The 22,216-nt window shown below is 49.9% G+C and overlaps 11 protein-coding genes across 11 annotated transcripts; 5 read left to right on the top strand and 6 right to left on the bottom strand.

Moving 5' to 3' along the window:
• Window positions 1-907: 907 nt before the first annotated feature.
• Window positions 908-2,809, top strand: J4E82_006507 (uncharacterized protein; the record flags this gene model as incomplete). Its single annotated transcript, XM_051732763.1, has 7 exons — window positions 908-1,444; window positions 1,496-1,584; window positions 1,636-1,767; window positions 1,824-1,881; window positions 1,935-2,056; window positions 2,105-2,379; window positions 2,433-2,809. 7 exons carry the CDS (start codon window positions 908-910, stop codon window positions 2,807-2,809), a joined length of 1,590 nt encoding a protein of 529 aa, XP_051587532.1.
• A 1,262-nt stretch (window positions 2,810-4,071) lies between these two features.
• J4E82_006506 (uncharacterized protein) lies at window positions 4,072-5,487 on the bottom strand (the record flags this gene model as incomplete). The annotated part of the gene is made up of 1 exon (XM_051732762.1): window positions 4,072-5,487. One exon carries the CDS (start codon window positions 5,485-5,487, stop codon window positions 4,072-4,074), a length of 1,416 nt encoding a protein of 471 aa, XP_051587531.1.
• A 511-nt stretch (window positions 5,488-5,998) lies between these two features.
• Window positions 5,999-6,989, bottom strand: J4E82_006505 (uncharacterized protein; the record flags this gene model as incomplete). Its single annotated transcript, XM_051732761.1, has 3 exons — window positions 5,999-6,777; window positions 6,828-6,880; window positions 6,949-6,989. The coding sequence occupies 3 exons, from the start codon at window positions 6,987-6,989 to the stop codon at window positions 5,999-6,001; spliced, it is 873 nt and encodes a 290-aa protein (XP_051587530.1).
• Window positions 6,990-7,333: 344 nt separating this feature from the next.
• J4E82_006504 (uncharacterized protein) lies at window positions 7,334-8,268 on the top strand (the record flags this gene model as incomplete). The annotated part of the gene is made up of 2 exons (XM_051732760.1): window positions 7,334-7,412; window positions 7,466-8,268. The coding sequence occupies 2 exons, from the start codon at window positions 7,334-7,336 to the stop codon at window positions 8,266-8,268; spliced, it is 882 nt and encodes a 293-aa protein (XP_051587529.1).
• A 233-nt stretch (window positions 8,269-8,501) lies between these two features.
• J4E82_006503 (uncharacterized protein) lies at window positions 8,502-9,506 on the bottom strand (the record flags this gene model as incomplete). The annotated part of the gene is made up of 2 exons (XM_051732759.1): window positions 8,502-9,268; window positions 9,317-9,506. The coding sequence occupies 2 exons, from the start codon at window positions 9,504-9,506 to the stop codon at window positions 8,502-8,504; spliced, it is 957 nt and encodes a 318-aa protein (XP_051587528.1).
• A 957-nt stretch (window positions 9,507-10,463) lies between these two features.
• Window positions 10,464-10,950, top strand: RPL43 (60S ribosomal protein L43; the record flags this gene model as incomplete). The annotated part of the gene is made up of 4 exons (XM_051732758.1): window positions 10,464-10,473; window positions 10,525-10,604; window positions 10,668-10,792; window positions 10,887-10,950. The coding sequence occupies 4 exons, from the start codon at window positions 10,464-10,466 to the stop codon at window positions 10,948-10,950; spliced, it is 279 nt and encodes a 92-aa protein (XP_051587527.1).
• Window positions 10,951-12,474: 1,524 nt separating this feature from the next.
• Window positions 12,475-14,334, top strand: J4E82_006501 (uncharacterized protein; the record flags this gene model as incomplete). Its single annotated transcript, XM_051732757.1, has 1 exon — window positions 12,475-14,334. The coding sequence occupies one exon, from the start codon at window positions 12,475-12,477 to the stop codon at window positions 14,332-14,334; it is 1,860 nt and encodes a 619-aa protein (XP_051587526.1).
• A 2,987-nt stretch (window positions 14,335-17,321) lies between these two features.
• J4E82_006500 (uncharacterized protein) lies at window positions 17,322-17,772 on the bottom strand (the record flags this gene model as incomplete). The annotated part of the gene is made up of 2 exons (XM_051732756.1): window positions 17,322-17,710; window positions 17,769-17,772. The coding sequence occupies 2 exons, from the start codon at window positions 17,770-17,772 to the stop codon at window positions 17,322-17,324; spliced, it is 393 nt and encodes a 130-aa protein (XP_051587525.1).
• A 699-nt stretch (window positions 17,773-18,471) lies between these two features.
• On the top strand, window positions 18,472-19,806 carry MRS2 (magnesium ion transporter; the record flags this gene model as incomplete). Its single annotated transcript, XM_051732755.1, has 3 exons — window positions 18,472-18,552; window positions 18,605-19,233; window positions 19,290-19,806. 3 exons carry the CDS (start codon window positions 18,472-18,474, stop codon window positions 19,804-19,806), a joined length of 1,227 nt encoding a protein of 408 aa, XP_051587524.1.
• Window positions 19,807-20,114: 308 nt separating this feature from the next.
• On the bottom strand, window positions 20,115-20,611 carry J4E82_006498 (uncharacterized protein; the record flags this gene model as incomplete). The annotated part of the gene is made up of 3 exons (XM_051732754.1): window positions 20,115-20,227; window positions 20,282-20,443; window positions 20,503-20,611. 3 exons carry the CDS (start codon window positions 20,609-20,611, stop codon window positions 20,115-20,117), a joined length of 384 nt encoding a protein of 127 aa, XP_051587523.1.
• A 253-nt stretch (window positions 20,612-20,864) lies between these two features.
• J4E82_006497 (uncharacterized protein) lies at window positions 20,865-22,089 on the bottom strand (the record flags this gene model as incomplete). Its single annotated transcript, XM_051732753.1, has 4 exons — window positions 20,865-20,898; window positions 20,949-21,272; window positions 21,321-21,943; window positions 22,003-22,089. The coding sequence occupies 4 exons, from the start codon at window positions 22,087-22,089 to the stop codon at window positions 20,865-20,867; spliced, it is 1,068 nt and encodes a 355-aa protein (XP_051587522.1).
• Window positions 22,090-22,216: the final 127 nt, after the last annotated feature.

Genomic DNA, 22,216 nt, shown 5'->3' with positions numbered 1-22,216 from the left:
CTAATGCAACCGGATGCAGTCGAATGATATTACGCTTCCACATTATTGCTTCTTTCTATATCCCTGTCTTTTTACCCAAAGGTCACTTCCAGGCGTCACACCAAAACACCGCATTGACCTCGTAGTATATTCTTGCAATATCCCGACCAAGTCGCGTGATCGTAGCCTGCCGACATATCTGTACGACCGTAATATCAGATGCGTTATGACGACGTCGTCGCGGCCGAGAAGTGTCTCCAGATCGATATCGAGGCTGTGGGGATGTCTCGCTGACCCAATGTTGGGCAGAAACTACCGACATGGGCCTCCACTAAGAGTGCCACAAGAAGATTCTTGCTGGAACACAGATACCCACAGGTCGCGGGAAGACAGACGCCGGATGAATCAGTACCTAACGGCAGTCTTTCCACGACAGAACGTGCTTAGTGCCATGGAAGCATTAGTTGCCGAGACGCAGATCCATCATGTGGAGGTAAGCTACTGAGGGCTAGGGTGCGGCTCAGGTTTCCTACTCTCCCCACGGGGAATCCTTTAATCCTTTACGAGCTGAGCACGGAGCGGATGTGCCGACTGCCACCTGGTTTGCCTTGAGACCTGTCTGGACGGGACCGCTGGCTTCGATGCTTACGGACATTGGTACCGTATACTCCAGAGATGAATTGTGGGATGGTGTCGTTGCAGGAATTGATGAGCCAGATGACACAACAGTGCGCCTCATGGCCGTGTCCTCAATAAGTACTTCTTGAGAGCTCCTAATCTAGCCTGTGCTCATTACCAATCTTTCTTCGTTGAACCCTCGTACATCGTTTATCAACCCTCTGCGGAAGTCACCCGTCCATCACCCCTGCCTTCCCGTCTTTCGCGCCTACACCTCTGGACCCTGGTGCAGTTATCGCCTACCAACGACATGTCAACTACATCGAGAACCGCCCTTACTGGCGGCAACAGCGCTGACTCGCTCGACGATGCGGAAAAGGGCATGTACGATAGTACATTGGAGTTGACGGCACCAGGCTTCGTGTACATGGAGCAAAAAAAGCCGATACACATTGTTGCATCGTTACTGCCCGCCTCTCCCGTCCACCAAGGCATAACACCATGCACGAGTGTACCGGAACTGTCATTGTCTCTGCCATTAGGACGAAAACCTACCGATGCCGCTGAACTAGACACCACCGTGAAGAAGCCAGCTGGGGAGAAACCTCAAAAGCCAAAAATCAGCCGATGGATCCTGTTCGATCTTTGGTTCAACACATACAGAAAGTTCTTCACATTCGTCACCTTGCTCAACCTCACGGGAATCATCTTGTCCGCCTGCGGTCGCTTCGAGTACGCCGAGGAACACCTCGGTGCTTTGGTGTTAGGCAATCTCCTTTGTGCTATTCTGATGAGGAATGAACTATGGATGCGCTTCTTATACTTGGTCGCCATATATGGGCTGGGAGTACGTGCCTGCTTGCCCTTCAACCTGAAGTCTGCTGACCAGTCACAATAGTGGGCACCTGTATGCGTCAAGCTCGCTGCGACATCTGTTCTACAACATGTTGGAGGCATACATTCTGGATGCGCGTTGTCTGGTGCTGCGTGAGTCGCTATTCTTGGACAGGATCGAAACAGCATTGACGTGAGAATTAGCTGGCTCGTCTACAAGTGTGTCGACATCATTCGATATCGTGCCGTACAACATCCTGCCGTGATTGCGAGCGGAATCATCACCAACTTTTTCATCATCGTCTCGGTGTTGAGTGCTTTTCCCTGGGTGCGCAAGTTAGTAGCTCCGATCTATGTCTAGCTTTGTAGCACCGTACTTACGCCCTTGTCAGCACCTATCACAACGTATTCGAGAAGCACCACCGATTTGTTGGATGGCTAGGCCTCGCAGTATGTAACCTCTTTTGTGGTCTTTCATCGGAACTTTTACTGATGTCTTCTAGATGACGTGGGTGTTTGTTATCATGGGCAATACCTACGACATCAAGCGCGGCGAGTGGAGGACTACCGCTCACAGCCTACTCAGTGCACAAGAGCTCTGGTTCGCTGTCTTCATGACAATATTGTAAGGAGTCTTACATGTTGTTCAGTTTCTTCTGCTGACGTATCCAAGTGTCCTCATCCCATGGGTTACCCTTAGGGAGGTATCAGTCGAAGTTGAGATCCCTTCACCCAAAGTCGCTGTCCTCAAATTTGAGCGCGGCATGCAGCAAGGTCTCTTAGGACGAATCAGCCGCACATCCATCATGGAGTACCACGCCTTTGGTATCATCAGTGAGGGACGCGATGCCACCCACCATTACATGATCTGCGGTGTTCAAGGAGACTTCACAAAGAACCTTGTCGCCAACCCACCAAAGACTGTTTGGACGCGAGAGCTTAAGTTTGGTATGCATTCTCCCTGACTCTTATTACAGCTACATCTACTAACATGAAGGCAGCTGGCGTAGGTCACGCTTCCGCAATGTTCAAGCGCGGCATTCGCATATGCACCGGTACTGGCATCGGTGCTGCACTCTCCACTTGCATCCAATCACCTAACTGGTTTCTCATCTGGATCGGTTCCGATCAAGAGCGCACTTTCGGTCCTACAGTCACAGGCCTCATTCACAAGCACATCGAGCCCGAGCGCATGATTCTCTGGGACAGCAAGAAGAGAGGTGGACGCCCTGATACAATGGAGCTACTAAGAGATACGTGGAAAAGGTTTGGCGCGGAAGTCATCTTCATCACGAGTAACAGCCAGGGCAACGATGAGATGATGCAGGGGTGTGCTAAGGAAGGTATGCACGCTTTCGGCACCCTTTGGGACTTTTAGAAAAAGGAATAACAAAAGGAGGGAGACGAGTCCGGTAGGCATCCGGATATGAGGTATGAGATTTTTTGGACAAGCATATCAGCGTTACGCATTTACACATGGAGTTTAATATGGCATTTTTGCTCGTCTTAGAAGTGCTTGGGTAGACGGAGGGGCGTTTTTTTTCCTTGTACTCATGCGCATAATAGCAAAACATTAGGCATAATTACATCAACTTTAACATCAAACTTGCAAGTAATGACCTCTGGGAGCCACGGAGATTGTCCAAACACACAGAAAGCAAAGTGCAATCTCATAATTTGCTCTGGCAGGTTTGACGTGGTTACACCAGTCATCTACCAAAAGCAAAAGGCTGAGCAATGACCCCAGCCCCTGATTCAACGCCTCAACGTCCGCGTGCTATCTACCACGTACCATCCACGCAGTACCTACTCTTGGCCCCACATGAAAGATTCTTACAGCACCCGACTTCGTGCATACTCCGTCTCGCCGTTCCACCGATCGCCAAGTCAAGTTTTCCTCACGTGCAATAACAACCGGCTGATATAGGTACCTGATCCGCAAGAACCGCGCTAATGGGCCAATCTACAATTTATATAGATTGGGTGGCTGCAATTGGTGAAGATAGTGGGCTGCATCGAAGGCCCGTAGAATGCACATGCGGCACGTACTGCGCTTTCCATCGGCGATGGTGGAAGACGGGCGGAGGTACAAGTTTCATGTACCTGAGGCAATTGTGGCGCATCGTATCGTGGGGTTGGGCTGCGATGATATCGCTTCCGATGAGGTATTGTCGGAGCGGGATTCCGTTAGTGAAGAGTGCGGGTCTTGAGTCACGACGTCATGATTTGCGTTGTGGTGTATCAGAAAAGAAGGGCGAAATTGTTGGCTGTTATTTCGTTGATGGACAGCCCAGGAAGTAAACATATACTTTCGGCCTTCCTCGCTGCTCATCCAATCTTCAGGGTAGCCAAGTCTAGATAGAACCCTGGGCACTATTGACTTTTCATTGCATGTAAGATGATGAGCCATTTTGACAGCTTTTGGGCCGTACTTCATGAAGCTTGAAATGACCGTATCGATACAACTGTCTTCTGATGTAAAATCTGTACGTGGTAGTGATAGTAATATGAGTGACAGCAATTGCACTTGACGTTTGGTAGAGATCAATTCTGTTTGCGACGTTTTGCCATGGCATATGTTGCGTCGCACCAGAACAATACTCGATTTAAAATGGTTATTAAGATGTAATGTTCACATACCTAGAGGTGCTCATAGCCACATATTATGTAGTCAAAATCAACTCCTTGTTCCAGGAAGACATTCTTGATGTTCCAAAAGTCGAAGGGCAACGGTGCGCACTCTAACACATTTTCGCATTCCACGTGGACCCATTTTAGGTAGAGATCTTTCGTATCTGAAGGTAAGACACTAGAGAAGAGGCTGAGGTAGCCATCGTTGTACTCTTGGGATAACATGATCGGTAATATGTATAACGATAGCTCTTGCAGTCGGGGTGGAAGCACATCTCTCATTTGCGGGTACTGCCAACTTCCTTCCCCCGTGTACGTTGATTGAGGTTTCCCAAGGAGAGCCCAGAACGGCGTATAGAGTCTCTCTAGTGCATACAGTTTGTGAAAGCCGTCGATGCGCGTGAGGGTCATGCCTTCATAGTCGTATTCGCCCCTTTGATGAGGTTCAAGATATAGAGTACGCAGCGTGTCTTGCTGCTGCGCAAGACCAGACATGATCTCTGCCGAGCAGCTCAGAGGCATTTCTTCCACAGACCCGTTACTGTACTTGAAGCATGATAGCTCTCTGCAGGAGGTGATGAAAAGTCTGATAAGAGTACCAGAGATTTCGGCTTCATCAAGTGTGAGCGAAGCAACTGACGATGATCTGCTCTTAACTGGCCAATTTGCTTCGTCCTCGAATGGAATCTGACTAACCATCCAACTCAGACGAAGCGTTTGGAGCGTCGGCAGTAAGAACAGATAGGCCAGGCTAGTATCGAAACTGAACTGCATTTCTATGTCGAGAGTCTGCAGATTTCGGTAGAATGAATGGTCCATGCCGTTAAGTGGCGTCTTCCGGGCAACTTGTATGATGGGGATAAGCCATACCGGAAGTTCGTAACGCTGATCAATACTCGAAATACCGTAGAAATTGTGATGGCCATCCATAATGAAGGTCTGTAGATCGGGTGAACTCGCAACAAGGAAGGCAAGCTCCAACTGAGCAGGGTCTTCATTAAGCGCTGTCTTTACGTCAACGGGGCAGTAACCCCACGTATTTAATTCTTGCTCAAGCTCCTCTCGTGGCCGCCATGGATAATCGTCCCTTGGTCTTGGAAATGAATAAGCATCTCTAAGTATCTCAATGTGCGTGGCCTTTCGTCGGATACTATGACCTTCTGTAAAAGCTGCAATAGGCTTATGAAATTTCCACAGACACTTTGTGTTAAGGACTTCCTTCGCGATGGGTCGCAGGCTGCGACATGTGTGTTCGAGAGCGTTGAGTGTTGAAAAAGCCTCAGAGTAGTTGTAGTAGCAGCGTTCAGTAGATTCCAGTCTAATTTGCGGTTGCTGTGCGTCGAAGAAACAATCAAAAACGAGGAGAAGGATTTCAGCGGGTAGCACAAGCAGCGGCGAGTGACTGTTTACGAGTTGATCTGGCATTTTGTGGTTTTATCCTCGTTCGTTGTTGTAGACAGGAAATGTTACGTCACAACTGGCGGGCTTTGTCGTCCAGTAAGCGAGCACGTGGAGATCGGGGGGATCGCAACGCCTTCGCCTAAGCCGTTTGTGTCCAGAAGTTTGGGGGTAGATCCGTTACTTGCTTCACACACACCTCCCAAACAGAACTTCCGTTCGACCAACGTAAGGTTACACGATGGGTGGGCTTGTAGGTAGCGCGCACTGCAGCTACGAGGCCGGATAGACCTGGTACGTGTGAAATTGGCAACGCTAGTTTTGGACTTGTACGTATCTACGCCAACTGTAACAACATCGAAGTCAGCCATGTCTGTACTTCATGATCGAAGGACATTCGAAGTCCAGTGAGCATTAGACAGAGAAATTTAGGCCTGGTTACATTTACGCCCTGCTCGTTTGTAGCGTATTGTGTTGTCAAACGCCTATTTCTAATTTTTATGACTGGGGTGTAACCGCTTAAAGCAATTGTATGCCCTCATCGAGTCTTCTTATCCGGCCCTGCAGTCCCCCTTAACTTGTTCAGATTGAATGTTGCGGTGAAGTAGTAATCAAGCACCGAAGTCGGGAGATATGTCCACGCGAACCATACAATCCAGCTCATCTTACCCTCCCATATCCATCTTGTCTTAGAGAAGATGCCATCGCCAGCGAGCACTTGCTTTACACAGCTGCTTGCATACTGCTTCGTGTCCATACCCAACTCCTGACTATGTACCAGTCTTCGCTCGTATTCGGCAGCAAGCGGTTGCATGTAGGAGCCCGGTGGCAGAGTGCGGTGTGTTCGTGCGATATTCGATTTGACGCCGCCAGTCACGACGTTGATAACGCGCACGCCGAGAGGAGCGAGCTCGACACGTAATGTATCCGAGTAGGCGTGCAGTGCTGCTTTGGCAGCATTGTATGGCGCACCCCAAACATAGGGCATGATACCAGCTAATGATCCCGTCTGTACGATAGTGCCCTTTGCTTCCACCACGAGTGGGGCAAACGTTCTGCACATCTCCATTACTGAGAAGACGTTTACCTGGAAGAGTTCCTGGAGCTCATCCTCGTCGTAGTCCAGCGCTGGGATAACGTAGTTACGTCCGGCATTGTTGTACAATACGTCAAGCTTGCCTCCGGTAATCTCGGTGACGCGTCTGTGCAATTCGCGTATCGATTCCTTGTGCGGGAGTTCGAGGGGCAGATAGGTGATCTTAGGGTGTGGAGACGTGTACTTGGACGGATCGCGGACGGACCCTAGAACTTGGAAGCCTACAAATAACTTAGCAGCCGCAGAGAGTCGAGGCGAACACTATCCTCACCTCTTTCGGCGAATTCTAACGCGAGATAGTGTCCAATGCCGCCGGGCGTGCACCTGTTCGCGTCGGTTAGAGCTAAGAAGTTCCTAAGCCTCCTACCGTCGCGCCAGACAGCAATACTCACCCTGTGATCAACGCAAATTGTGTTCGCTTTCCTTCAGCCATTGTGAGTGTAGATGTACCAGCGTGTCGATCGTTGCAGGTTTCACAAGCTCACGATGCGCAATCTGATGATCCACGCCTCGGCTCTCTCTGCTGCTAGCGCGTCGACGTCACACAGGTCCCTGCTCGTATCAACCCACCAACGGAATTGACTGCTAGATCCTGCATGACTAACCAATGTTCCCGAGCGTTCCATTCGAGCCTGATTGAGCATGTTCCTTCTTGGATTCTCTTTCTTCTTTCCTTTCCTCTACTTCCGTCATTAAATCTCCTTCGTCATTCCGACTTGCTGATCCACTCCTGAAGCATCCTATAACCAATACTTGAGATACACAGAGAAGAGCATCATGACATCGGCGGAATGGCTGGGCGAGCGTATCCCAACGCTTCTTCGTCCCACGATATTACTTTGCATTGCAGCATATAGTAGGCTGTGCCATAATTGTCTTTTGGGGGGGTCCATACTAATCCATACTCAGATTTCTTCATGGCAGCATTTGAAGTTGTATTCTACGACTGGCGCCCTTTCACTCTTTTCAATCTCACCAAACTCCGTTTCAAAGGCTTCGCCCGCCTCTGGAAAAACAATGGCCAAGCAATGTCTGCCGAGATGCCAGGCCCTACATTCTCTCTTTTGGGCCAATGCAAAGGTGTGGTCCTCGATATAGGTCCTGGATCTGGAGAAGTGCTTTCGCGATTCAATTCGGATCTTATCACTGCTATTTATGGGGCAGAGCCAGCTGAGGACTTGCATCCGGGACTAGTAAAGAACGCAGAGAAGAGGGGCTTCGGCAGCAAGTTTCATGCTATGCTCTGTGGTGCGGAGCCTGAGAGTCTAATCCCAGCATTGCATAAGAGCGGGATTCTGGATGTCAGTGGCAAAGGTGGATTGGCGTCAGATGGTGTGTTTGATGAGATTTGCTGCACTCGCGTGCTTTGTGGTGTTCCACATCCCGAGCAAACCATAAAGGGACTCTACAATCTTCTCAAGCCTGGCGGCCGGATGGTGATCTGCGAGCACGTGGCCAATCCTTGGAGGACCGAAGGCAGAGTGGCTGCCCGGTTCATGCAACTCGTGTATACAATCCTGGGCTGGCCGTTCTTCATGGGTGGATGCGAACTTCAGAGGCACACGCCAGAATTCTTGAGGGATGCAGGTGAATGGGACAGGTTTGATCTGAAATACTATGGTCCAAAAGACTGCATACCGTTCGTCGTTGGGGAGCTGATCAAGAAGAACGGGTCGCTGGACAAGAGTTACGCCGAGGCTGTCAAGGAGTAGTTGGAAAGACAGGTCATCCTGTAGGCGGGGGCTCATTCACAGTCGAAAACAGAAAGCGAGACGGATATAGAGTGTAATTCGTAAGAATGTTATGAGCGTGTTAAAACCTTGGTCAAGAGACCAAGTCGGTCATTGTAGAATCGCTGTAAATTTATGAAAAGAATATCGTCGAAGCGGTTGCTGAAAGGACACTAATATCAATGTTGTTCCATTGCTGCATGCTTCCCTACTGCCTATACAAATATGAAGCTGACGATGGCCAATAGGGAAGCCATGCCCCATTTTTGGCAGCGTATCGTTACTGGGGCAGCATTTGCCGTTTGCTCTGCCGCAGTAGTAGCTGTTGAAGAAATTGTCCCATCCGCACTTGACAAAACGATCGTTGAGACAGTTGCCGATGGCTCTGCTGCCGAAGAAGGAAGGTCGCTTAGTAACGCGGTATTCGAGTTCGCTGGGCTTCTCGACGATGTTGGCGCGGGTGTGGGCACAACACTCGCAGTCGCGTTCTCTGGACTCAATGTCGTTGATACTTCGACTGCTGTACTTTTCGCATGTCTCGGTGTAGGCAGGTTACTGGGTAACGCTTCTGCATTGCCGCCCGTACAGTCGGCCTCACCCCCAAGCTTCACAACCATACCAACCCCAGCCATAGCATCCGCCAATCCATTATCGTTCTGAAATTGCGCAACATCGAAGGCCTCGTTATCTCCTGGCAATTGCAGATTCGTGATTTCTTTCCTACCGGGGTTCGTATACATCAAGAAACTATATTGCCGGTTATCGCCCTTTTCTTCAACAGAGCCCGGAGCGATGTAGTCAAGAAGAGCGGGAGAGCTAGTATTGATGTTGGTGATTTCGAAGTTGTACTTGAAGTTTGCGCGGGCGTAGTGGAGTCTTCGAGAGTCTGGACACGTAGTGTCGACCATGATGATCGTGTACAGCGTGCTAGAAGAGATGCCACTGCTGTCACCAAGGGCGAATGTAGGCTCTTCTGCTACCGCTGAATAGGTGTAAGATCTCCAGCCTGATATCGAGATGAAAAACTAACCTTCTTTCTCAAACACCGTTCCATCCTTGAAGCCATTTACTGCATCACCTGTGAATGAGACTTGCACTTCGTCGCCGTCTGGTCGGAAGCCAGACTGAAGATCATCGGGTATGATGGTCTCATCTTGGGCTACGGTGAATGTAAGGAGAGCAGCGATAAGTGTTGCATGTCTGAAGTAATGGATGACCATGATGTGCAGACTAGGGGATAGAAAGGTATTGATGATAGATGGGAAGAATTAGGCTCAGATATGTTTCGATAAACAACCGTCTTTGCTCTCTGGTAAGCTGTAGCTGCAGGATATATACATCCTCGACCATCTTGACATTCTGCCCAGATCAAGTCCAAGACGGACATTTGCACCGCCTACATGGCCCCAAACTACCCGTTGCGCCCCAAACTCTGCAAAGGCTGTTGCTCCTGGAAGCCGTACGTCAAAATAGAGCTCAGCAATACATATCTGTTGATCGCCAGACGATAAGCGCGCAGGATCGCAGTATTTCCGGTTTTAGCAGTCTGTTGGCGCCCGGGGCTGCTTGTCAGCTGTTTCAGTTTCATCTTGATCCGGGATCCAGGCAGCCGGGCGCTTCCCATAAAGAACCTGACTTTGGGCATCTTGCGCAGCTGCGCCGCATCGTTTATCGACTCCTGTGTTTGTGGTGAGTAAATGGGACATCATGTTGTCCTAGGTAGCTGATGCGGAAGTATAGCTGCCGAAGCTATGAAGTCTTTGAGAAAATCGACAGCGGACGTCAGGCGGCTTCTGTGGGAGCCATCTCTAGGTCGCCGAATGTAACATTTTGACATTTCTTTGTGCGGGAGTGAACATTGCTCCTTTTGTGGTGAAGATGTGGGGGTGATTTGGCAGAATCAGTAGAATTCGAGATTCGGCAGTGATGCAGCGCACAGAAATCACTGCTATATTCTAACATGCTATTAGCGTTCGTTGTAAAAGCGGTAAAGACAATACATGTTGCTTCGAGAAGCAAATGGAATGCTATGCTCTCGTGTTGGCAGACCCGGAGGTGGTTGTTCCGGTACCGACGTCACGTGGACACTCGCTTAGCATTTTCGCGCAACCCACGCAAAGTCTCGACGAATCCGACACCTTGACCCATCTACATCGTCAACTCATACAACCGCCAAAATGACGAAGCGTACGACCCCCTTAGCCCTTGGATATGGATAGTTATTGATTGCGATTGCAGGCACAAAGAAGGTCGGCATCACCGGAAAGTACGGTACCCGTTACGGTGCCTCGCTCCGTAAGCAGGTCAAGAAGATGGAGGTGCGCACACCCAGACAAGCCCGGTACAGCCTCAGAAGAACGAGTCGCTCACACCCACGATAGATCACACAGCACGCCCGCTACGTCTGCCAATTCTGCGGAAAGAACGCTGTCAAGCGTGAGGCCGTCGGTATCTGGAACTGCCGATCCTGCCGCAAGACCACCGCCGGAGGAGCCTACACCGTCTCGTAAGACTCCCCGCACATCGTCGAAGTCTTACGCCTTCGTCGAAAGACTCGCTATGTCTGTGCAGAACAGAACAGTGCTAACTGCCAGCCACAGTACTCCCGCTGCCGCCGCCACAAGGTCAACGATCCGTCGTCTCCGTGAGATTGCTGAGGTTTAAGGGAACATTGGGCACTGGGGTGGAGTTCTTCGAGCGTTTTCTCTGCATCGGCAGTCATGATCCGATAAAAGGGCTCATTGCAGCATTCGGATGCCGGTCTCATAACGATCATGGGTTTATCAGGAATTCACACAAAGCAATGGCACCATCATGACAAAACAAATATTGTCGTTGTTCTTGCCCTGCGGCAATGTTGTGACGAATGCATTGCTGATTCGGTGAGAGGTTCGAACGTGTCTTTCTGCGGCTCGTCCTGTCGTCTCGTATCCTGTTCATCGGTCTTAGTCATGTTACTAGTCTTACAGGTCCATCACATTCCTGGGGTATACAGCGGTAACGTTGTGGTCGGCATGCTTATCATCTTTACTAAAAAGATCTGCGTTAGTGTCATCATCTTGACACCTACAAGAACGGCGATCATCGTTGACCAGGGACATGGTCACACAACCAAAGTGACATAGTCACGATACCTTGCATCGCCACTCGGACTCAATAGGCCACGGGTAGTCATTGGACTGCGAGAAGTCTAGCCTGCGCGGATGCAAACGTACCACTACTCACCCACATGTGACCTGAAATCTCGACAAGCCATCCATGATGTTTCGTCCGCGGCTTCACCCAGTCCCACGTCATCCCGTCTTACTCTTCAAACTCCATACCTGCCAAGAGATATGCTAAAAAGATAATAGGGAAGGTGTGAGGTAGTAGGGCTTGTCGTCCCAGTAGTTGATATTCTCCCAACAGTGAAACAGGTACGAGCAGAAGGTACATCCATAGTGTGTTACAGTTCTATATGTTTGACATTATACAGGACTAGCGACCCTCCACGCAATGCTATCGCGTGGGATAGTGAGGCACATAGTGGAGGTAGCGATACGACGATCATCGATATGATTGAAGTCTTACACGAGGAACCTTTGGATCAGACCACTGAACGCCGTTGCACGCGTGCTCGGACACGCGCGGCTGCCGAGGATTAGCCCGAGATCTAGGCTTGCTTAAAACGTGTTATGCAGTGTGCAAATTTTGGCTTAAGGCTACCCACATACGACGTCATGCCGCCATCCTGCCGGCCGGACCGCCCACTAAGTGGAGTTCCGCAGAGCCTCAACACCAAACTCTTCTCACAGTCTTGGAACGCTAGAGCGCATAGTGTCCGTACACGTTAGAGATAGCAGATTTTTCTCGTCCGATACACTATCTGACGGCACCGAGCAAATCTGCTGAGCAGTTATGCACAGGCACTATGACGTCGAATGTGAAAACACATGGATACCCCCTTACCACGGCTCAGCATTCTCGTGCCAGCCTGTCGGGTGTTTACGGTCAGGCCATGAATAGGGCGAATGCCATCCCACACCGCCCCTAGTGGCCAACGATGCCGGTACCTCGCCGGTGTTGATAAGCAGGATGTACACATCTGCTTTCGCTCCTAAATACCATATATCTCCCTAATTACGGTCGTCACTCCGCGTCCTTTTCTTTGCTTCCCCAAAGACTTCCCCACTTTAAATCTTGATCAACATGTCTGGGTACTACGGTCCATCCTTTAATCACAAGTCCTCGAGACCTCCATCCCTGGCAGCGTCAAGAGCGAACTCATACTACGCAGCTCGGAGTGCTCCTGTTACGCCTCGAAATGGCTCGATTACCACACCACGCAATGCTTCCATCGCCGCCACTATCGCCGGCACGACAGCGAACCAGACTGCTGCCAACACCGCGGCCAATACAGGTCCTTCAACACCCGCGTTGCTCTCGAGAGTGAACAGCAAACTAGAAAATGGAGCCAACGGAAAGGAGGAAACCCCTTCAATGAACTCAGAGATACTGCGCAACGAGAAGGGTGAACTCATGATTGGAAGGATTGCGGGCGGCAAGCATCTCACTGATGATGTTGAAGACATCGACCCAGCTTGCGGCGAGATCAAGAGAGTCGACATCGATATGCCTCTTACGCTGACTGAGATGGTCAACCATGAAGGCAAGGAGTACATTGTCCTTAGCTTTGCTACTGGCGACAAAGAGAACCCGTTCAACTGGAATCCTTGGTACAAGCGCAGTATTACCACATTGCTGAACTTGATGACGCTGTTCATCGGTCTCGCGACAACGGCATACAGTTCAGGAATCGGAAGGATGTGTAAGGAATTCGGCGTTGACGAAATCTATGGCCAGCTTGGGTTGTTTACTTTCAACATCGCTTGTGCCATCGCGCCCATGGTACTAGCTCCCTTCTGTGAGCTTGTCGGCCGCAAGATCGTATACGCCAGTGCTTTCCTTTGCTTCTCGCTCATATTCATCGGTCTCGCGCTCGCAAAGAACATCTCCACAATCATCGGCCTCCGTCTACTACTCGGTCTCTTCGGTTGTGTCGGCACCATTCTCGTCGGTGGAACCTTCGACGACATGTACGAGCCTCACAAGCGTGGTCGCCCGATGGCCATGTTCGCCTTCGTCGCCATCTTCGGTACTGTCGCCGCCCCCATCTACGCCGGCTTCATCGACCAATCGCTCGGCTGGCGATGGGTTGAAGGTATTCAGGGTCTCGCCAACATCCCTCTCTTGATTCTCATCTTCGTCGCCTTCCCCGAAACTCGTGGCGGTGCTAAGCTACATAAGCGAGCCAAGCAGCTGCAAAAGGCGACTGGCGACGACCGCTATGTCGCAGAGGACGATATCTACACTCCCGACGTCAAGTCCATGCTTAAGGCTTCATCTGTGAAGGCTATCCGCATGCTTGTTACCGAACCCGTCGTATTCGCCTTCGGTCTCTGGATTGCCTTCTGCTGGGCAGTAGTCTTCCTGTTCCTTTCGGTCATTCCTATCACCTTCACCGAGAAGCGTGGTTGGTCTGAAGGTGTCAGCGGCCTCCCATACATCTCCCTTGCCGTCGGTACTTTCCTCGGGTGGGCCGCCCATCACCTCCAGATGCGCAAGTACAACCAGCTACAGGAAGACCCTAACGTCCGCGTCGTTCCCGAGCATCGCCTCTACGGTGCCATGTTTGGCGCTGTCTGGCTCCCCGTCGGTCTCTTCATCTACTCTTTCACGCAATACGGATACCTGAGCTGGGTTGGACCCGTCATCGGTCTCGCACCCATCGCATTCGGTATCTTCTTCGTATTCGAGAGCACATACTCCTACACCGCCGACTGTTACGGCGAGACCTCATCTTCGGCTATCGCTGGTCAGGGATTGATGAGGAACACCCTTGGTGCTGTTACGCCACTTTTTGCGAGCGCATTCTTCCACAACGTGGGCAGTCAGTACGCAGGTCTCATCCTTGCCATGTTCGGAACAGTCCTGAGTTTGATTCCGTTCGTCATGTTCAAGTATGGACATCTGCTCCGCGCAAGGAGTAAGTTGGCGAAGGAGTACTAGAAGGAAGAAGGAGTTATTTAGCATTTGATAGCGCATTAGCGTAGCATAATGATTAATTCCATCGTTACCTTTGTCTTACAGTTGGAAAATTCTCTTGATTTCATTCGATCTTGTCATTGTGATCGTGGTGCACGTGAGTGGCTTCCCAGGGTCCTACGTATAAGCAATGACATAGCTCGGCAATGACAGCCGTCTTACCTGCTGCTTCTGTGCTTTCACTTATCGCAACACGTCTCTGCGTCATTTACTTACATTTATCTCTTCGCGCCTCTCATAACCTAAGACATAGTATACTATGTAAAGTCTTGATCACTTTACGGATCTCTTGCGAAACGGGAGTGTAGCTTTCGCAAGCAGTCGTTCTGCCGTAGCGACTCAGACCACCCCCACTGTCGAGTACAAGACTATTGCATCTCCCTAACACAAGCTCTCATTCGGGGATGCCAACAAACGTGATCAGACTGCACTCCATCACAAAGGCACCATTTTGTGCTACCTTTAAGAAAGTCTAAGGATAGAGTGTTCTGATTGCAACCATGGAGTCTGTTGCGTTAGGCTCATTATGTGAAGAATGTCAGCAGCTCCAGATCGGGCGCCTCTTTGATCGCAACGATCCCGAGGATGGAACGACTGTTGAAGAAATTCCAATCATGCGTACCTGGATGCCGAAAGGATGCAGATTGTGCGACTTCATCATCGAATGTCTACCAACTGAGTGCCGAGGCCGCAATGTGGATGGTACCAGGTCTATCTATACAAATACCACATCTCATCATGAATTCGGCGATTATCCCGGGTTCTATTTGGAAACTTGGAGTGTTCCGCCGTCGAAAGAAGAAGGAAACTTTGGGCTTCTGCAGATGAACATATCTTATCGTTTTACAGATGGGCTCAAACTGTCACCAATTATCTGTATTCCTAGCGAACAACGGGAACTCCATGGTCTCGAAATACCCGCGACAACGCTCGATCTCACAACCATATCTGGATGGTTGAAGAAAGAAGAGATCATAACAAAGTCTTGCCAATACCATTCAAAGGGGGACAGAAACTCGGATTTACCACTTGTCGTTATCGATTGTGCCACAAAACTGCTTTTGCCTCTTATTGAGAATGCACTCTACGCAACCCTAAGCTATGTTTGGGGTCCTAGTCAACTTCCGTCGACCGAATCCGACATTGGTTTTCTGCCCTCGTGTCTCCCAGCTACAATCCAGGATAGCATAGACGTTTGCAAGGAATTAAACATACGTTACTTGTGGATCGATAGATACTGCATATCACAAACCAACCAGGATCTTCGAAAACTGCAAATCAGAAAAGTGGACAGAATATATGAGAATTCTCTGCTAACCATTGTCGCATGCGCGGGCGATGACCCAACATACGGTCTTCCAGGGATGTCCAGGTTGCGGAAAACAAGCCCCAAAATTCACATTAGCGAACTTGGCTGTCTGCAATCCCTCCCAGGGGCTGAGCAAATCCACTTGAGTACTTGGGCGACACGTGGGTGGACTTATCAGGAAGTCCTCCTTGCCAAACGTCAACTCTACTTCACAGATTACAATGCCTTCTTTGGCTCAGCCGGAAACCTTTGAAGAGAAGCTCGAGGGTCTGAAGTAAGCTTAGAAGGATATCTTCCTGTGTACGAGAGAATCAGCCAGTCGTCCAACAGGAGAATATGGGAATCCAGTGAAACGATGGAGCGAAAATACTCGCTGAGCAATTTACGGATCTGGGATTGTATTGCAAATTACTCCAAGCGACGCTTGTCTTACCAAGCAGATGTTCTTGACGCTTTACTTGGTATTCTAGCCTCCTATCAGCGGCAGCATGGGATTCGTCATCTCTGGGGCCTCCCCTATTCAAGCCCTAGTGCAGAGTCACCACAGTCTGAAATATGGACTTTCAGAGGTAGTCTTCGTTGGTCGAATGTTCACTCAGGCTTCCGTCGAGAGAATTTCCCAAGTTGGTCTTGGGTCGGCTGTAATGGCAACATCTCACACTATGTTGAAAAATATCAAACGGCAGAAGATTCCGCAGAATCAAAGCAAGAAGCCATGAAGATCGAGGTAGAGCTAAAGTCCGGAAAGATCTTAACGTGGTCGCAGTACCAGCACGATTATTCAAGACTGCAAGATTATAGTCTGGCCCATCATCCTTATGGCGGTACGGACGGATTAAGCCACTTCATCCACATCGAAGCCATGACATCTCAGGTCATCGAAGTAGATGTAAGTGATCCCGGATTGCATTATGCCTCCATGGATGCACTTATGGCAACAGGTTACAGCTTGGAATACGTCAGTCCGGTGGAAAAGTTGGGCTGTGAGGACAACGTTGCACATTCTGGACAAGTGTTGCCAGTGGGAACGCTTCTGGCACTACACTTCATTCAGGTCGACAAAAAGACAAACAGGGAGTCTTATGAAGCTGGCGCACTGCATATGTTTTGCAACGATGGATGTGCACTCCTTGTGATAAATGTTGGGGAGCACTGGGAGAGGGTGTGCTTATTGGCCAGCGAACACAGTTTGGATAGAGACATACCGAAAGTCCAGAGGAGAATACGCTTAGGATGAGCAAGTGCGTCAGAGATCTTAAGCGCCTATGGAGCCTGGTGAATTTGCAGCAACTTCATCTCGATAGCCCACGATCAAGGGGGATTGTACTGCTTGTCGATCGTGATGACCTGAAGATTCGGGTTGGTGGTCGTGATATTGCTCTACAGATCAGATAGTTCCAACTTAGTTCTCACGGTCTAAGTAGTGAGTTGTTATTAGCAGCTGTGGAAAACTGGGTAGCCTGAGCACCAGTCGTGTTCTATAGGCTACCGCTAGAGCTGAATGGTTGTACAGTCTTGGGACGAACAATTAAGGTGATATGTATGGCATTGGTCGAGTAGTCAGTTGGCCGCACCTTCTTCTACCAGTGTTCTTAAACACATACTGCATTAAGGCTAGAGTATGTTTCGGTGTTCATAAGCTTCAGTCGTCACCAACGTATCCCATACCCTTTCGCCACCAGCTCCAAACACCCATCTTTTGCATGCTAGCCCCGAAGTCTTTCACGCTCTCTACTTCTTCCAGTTTTCCATACGTGACACCATCTTTTACTTCTTTTCCTTCAACTTCTTTGCCCGCAGGCTTCTTGACTAGCTGGAAGTCTTTGTAGCGTAGCCTTTGTACGTTTGACACCCATTCTCTTACACCGGTCTCAGAACCTTGGCAGTACATGATGCCTGGACAGCCGCCATAACGTAGCAGAGCGTAGATATGACAATTCGATGCTGCAGCTTTGAGCTTGGCAACCTTTTTGCGGGAAGTGATGTGATGGGTTCGGATTAGAGCGTTGTAGATCGGTTGAGACATGCCATCTGTATAGAGTCATCAAACTCAGAGAGTAGGCTGTATGTTTAGACTGGTGTGTTTGACGCATGTTTAGAAGGCGTCCCAGTGGTGGACGCGGTTGCACGTGACGTCACTAGCGCTAAACGATTTTCCAAGATCGCGGAATGCTAATGACGTGCAGGCGAGGCCTGAAGGATATTTCGAACGACTTCAACAACGACCGTATGGATCGCTGCCGTATACGGAACCCTGCGTATGGAAAGTTATGAAGCCTACTTTGCTTCATAGAGTCGCCGCCCCATCAACGTCCGTTCTGAGCTTCCTGCGAGCTCAAGTCACCAATGCATTCGAGCGGCCGTTGGCGCAATGCGCCCAGGTAGCCCCGCAACGACGCAGATACGGGACGAAGATCAGGTCACAAACACTGTTGGGAGATGCAGCACGCGGGGCGAACACGCAAGGCTGGAAGAGAGGAGTAGGCGCTGGAAGTAGGACATTCGCAACTTCGCAATGTCTCTCGGGTACGAAGATTTCGCAACCAGTCTTCGAGACTTCACTCGTCGCCCCACAGACCACTGCTCTCTCCGTACGAGATGTCGATTCTCAGGGCCATCGGAGGTTCTCTACAACTTCCACGAACAAAGCGTGGAACATCTTCCGCTCAGCAAAGATGCGAAGATTGGCCCAACTGCAAGCACCGCAACCGCTACCGGATGAATCATCTTCAGGTGCAACGGGGTTTGGAAGTAGCCTGGGACGTATAATGCGACCTACCAACGAACTCAAAATGCGTTGTACGGAACTTGACGAACACGGCAATGTGACGCTCGTTAGTGGAGAGTTCAAGAAGAGCGAACTTATCGCCAAGGTGCGCACGGCATTGGGTCTATCCAGACTATGTAGCTGATCATTGGATATAGTACGGTCTGCTTCCTCGTGATCTTCGCAAGATCGATTCCTCGCTCCTCCCGCATATTCTCGTTCGACCTTCGGCGATCCTGATAAACCTCCTGAACCTTCGTGTCCTCCTGAAGCACAACCGCGTCCTTGTCTTTGATGCATATGGTACCACCGATTCGAAGTCACAGTCCGTCTTCATGTACGATCTCGATCTCAAACTGCGCCAGAAAGAATCCACAATCAATGGCACCCTCGCCTACGAATTCCGAGCACTAGAAGCTGTTCTTATAAGCGTAACACTGAGCTTGGAGAAGGAATTCGAAGGCGTCAGTGAGCCAGTGGTTCGAGTTCTGCGAGAGCTTGAAGAAGACATCGACAGGGACAAGCTGCGGTACCTGCTCATCTACAGTAAGAAGCTGGGTAGTTTCGAACAAAAGGCACGATTGGTCAGAAACGCACTGGAGGAATTGCTGGAGGCCGACGACGATCTCAGCGGCATGTATCTGACAGAGAAGGCAGAAGGCAAGACACGGGAAGAAGACGATCATACCGAAGTCGAAATGCTCCTTGAATCCTACCACAAGGTCGCCGACGAAATCGTACAAGCTGCTGAGAACCTGGTATCTAGCATTAGGAGCACTGAGGAGATGTACGTTTTTCTACGCCCCTCTCTAGCATTCTCCAACCAAACTAATTCTTGTATAGTGTCAAAGCTATTTTGGACGCCAACCGCAACTCCCTTATGCTTCTCGACCTCAAGTTCTCCATTCTTACCCTTGCGATCACTGCCGGAACCTTTGTTGCGGCTCTATACGGCATGAACCTGAAGAACTTTATCGAAGAATCCGATCTTGGTTTCTTCGGCATAAGCGCTTGGTGTACCGTGTTCGGTTTTATCGTCGCTGTATACGGACTGTCAAGGCTTCGTAAGGTGCAACGGGTCAGCATGTATGGTCACGGACCTGGTGCGCTTGTCAGCAGGGAGCCAACTAGACCAACAGTAGCTCCAGGCAATACATGGGGCCTTGGTGCATGGGGTGGCGGTAGTAGAAACGGAGTTAGTCGAGGGGATATGGGTAGTACGATGCCGTCTGGTGCACCAGATCTGGGCGGTATAACGAAGAGGGGTGACACGCTGGCAAGCGTCATGGAAAGAGAGAGGGCGTTGGCAAGGAAGTTGGCCAAGGTGGAACAGAGGGCTGATGACGCTACGAGACGTTAACGTGGACTCATCTGCTCGTGTGGAAGGCATTTGTGTTTCTCTGATCTGTTTTTGATCTCTGCTCAGATATCCCTCCTCATTTCTTTACGCTTTTTGTACGAATAACGTATAAGTCTGGCTGCATAGCGATGGCGTTTGGGACGCATGACAAGATGGGCATTCTTAGACTGGATACTCAAGTTGTATCATCATTGTATAGTAGTATGTATGCACAACCTTGTTTAGGCTACCCTATCAATCAAGCAATTAGCGTTGGCTTGTATTCATTTCTCGTGTCTCTTGATTAAGTAACGCTTAGTTTTCAGCTACTATGCGCCAATGTTTCGATCCATATCTTTGTTTCCACCGTATCCCTGTTCTCTCCTCTGCTTGGCCGCACTCTCATCGTCTTCGTTCAACGCTTCTGTACCACCGAATCCGCCTGCTTATTGTTAGCCCGCCGTCCAAAAGTCATGGTGATCTGTTAATGACATACTTTCAGTGTTCGCCTCACCCGTCGAACTTGTTGTCTTGCCGCCAGCCCCACCTTCTTGGATACTTTGTCCGTACCGGATCTTATCTGCCGGTGTGATGCCTTGAGTGTTGGGCGCGCCGGGGTCGGAGGTCTTCTTGTGCATTGAGGTGCCTTCTGAGGGGTCTGGAGGAACAGATGATTAGCAATTGCACAATAGTGGATAAGAGGGGCAAACGCCATACCGCCTAATTGACCAGCTTGCTTGGCATGAGGCTCGATGAAGGTGTGCACATCTTCGTATTGGTTTTGGTTCTCGCCGCCGGGCACAGTGTCCATAAGCTTGTCTGACATATTTGCGAGTACGGTGGTTAAACTGGTTTTGTGTGTATGAGAAGGTTGGTATATGACAAGGTACGAGATTGTTTGGATTGGGTGAGATCGTAGTGGAATTGAAGCTCAGAAACTCGAGGTATGGGAAAGCTCCATGCTATGACGTAACCACCAAACGCCGAACGCGAGACGCGCTCTGTAGCGCCAGAACACCCTGGTGACGACACATTAACTACGTTTACCCTGCAATCGAATCAAACATGCGAATTTGCGTTTATGCCGAATCGAAATCGATACCCATGGCGTAGCTGCGTCAATTGTAAGCTTCAACCCAACTTTATCAAAGTGCAGCACATACCTCTCGTACAACCTCATGTACTTTGCGACGAAAGCCTCTAGATGGAAGATCTGCTTGGCGCCCATCTTACACCTATGCTCATAGAATGCCGCCCACTTGATAACCTCAGGCTTCAGTGCGTCCTCGGTCAAGGGTATTAATTTCCAGGTAAGCGTTTTTATGATGGTTGTAGAGTCGATGCAATGCGATAGCAGGTCGTAAAGGGAGGCGCGGACTTGTAGAAGGCGTTGCGGAGATCGCTCCTCGACAATTTGGCGGGCGATTTGCTGAATGAGTGCTTCCCAGTCAGGTGGAGGAATATGTGTTTGGTCGGTGATTTTCTCGCTGGTGGTATGTTAGTATTTATGAGGCTTTTATGGGTCTGAAACATACTTCTGAGCGTGTACTGCTTCGAACATTAAAAGCGCCTTCCTCAAGTTACGTCCACTGTCCTTCGCTATCCTCTGATTCAGACTCTCCACATCTTTCCATCCCTCCTTCTTGCCCACGTTGCTCAGAACATCGCAGATTTCAGTCTCCGTCGGCGCCGCAACTCTCACAAGGAGCGTTCTACTCCTGATGGGTGCGATGATGTTGCTCGTAGAGTTTGCCAATAGAATCAACCGCAGGTTGGGACTGTACTTCTCCATGGTCCGTCTGAGTGCTGCTTGCGCATCTCTTGTCAAATGATCTGCCTCGTTGATCACAACCACCTTGAAACGCTGCTTCGCGCTCAAGTCGACCTGTTGTGTTTGCGCCACTTCCTTCAAAAGATCTTGTACAACTACTCTGTCATAGTTTCCAACATCTGATGGTGTGATTTCGAGGTGGTACACGGACGCGACGATGTTGAACTCGAGCTTCCGGTTTGTGGTGGTTTGGAAAACGCGTGCATCGATCTTAATCTTTTCGACACCGGGTCCATAGAGCTCTTTGAGCGTTGCGACGATGCGTGTCTTCTTGCCTGCGCCAGAAGGACCGTATACGAGGAGATGTGGAAAGTCGCCGCTTTGTGCCTATATAATGTTGCGTTAGTCGCGTTTCGCCTACTGGACGATTTCGATAGTGTCCTTACGAGGGCTCGTAGACGATCTGAAAGCTCGGGGTGATAGCTGAGTGCTTCAAGATTGCGCGGCCGGTGTTTGTCTACTAGTAGCGCCATTGTTTGATTCTGTTGTGGGCGTGTCTGCGAAGTTGCGAAAATTGGTGGAGCGTGAAAGCCAGACGCGTCCCAACGACGCGTAAAGTGGTGGGCTAGCTTGGCAGTCCACACGTCAACGCCTGACCGC

Source organism: Alternaria postmessia (assembly GCF_024291825.1).
Source record: "Alternaria postmessia strain BMP 2775 chromosome Unknown scaffold_38, whole genome shotgun sequence".
Classification (NCBI taxonomy): domain Eukaryota; kingdom Fungi; phylum Ascomycota; class Dothideomycetes; order Pleosporales; family Pleosporaceae; genus Alternaria; species Alternaria postmessia.
The sequence above is the reverse complement of the archived record's forward strand: the minus strand, read 5'-3'. Positions and strand labels throughout refer to the sequence as shown.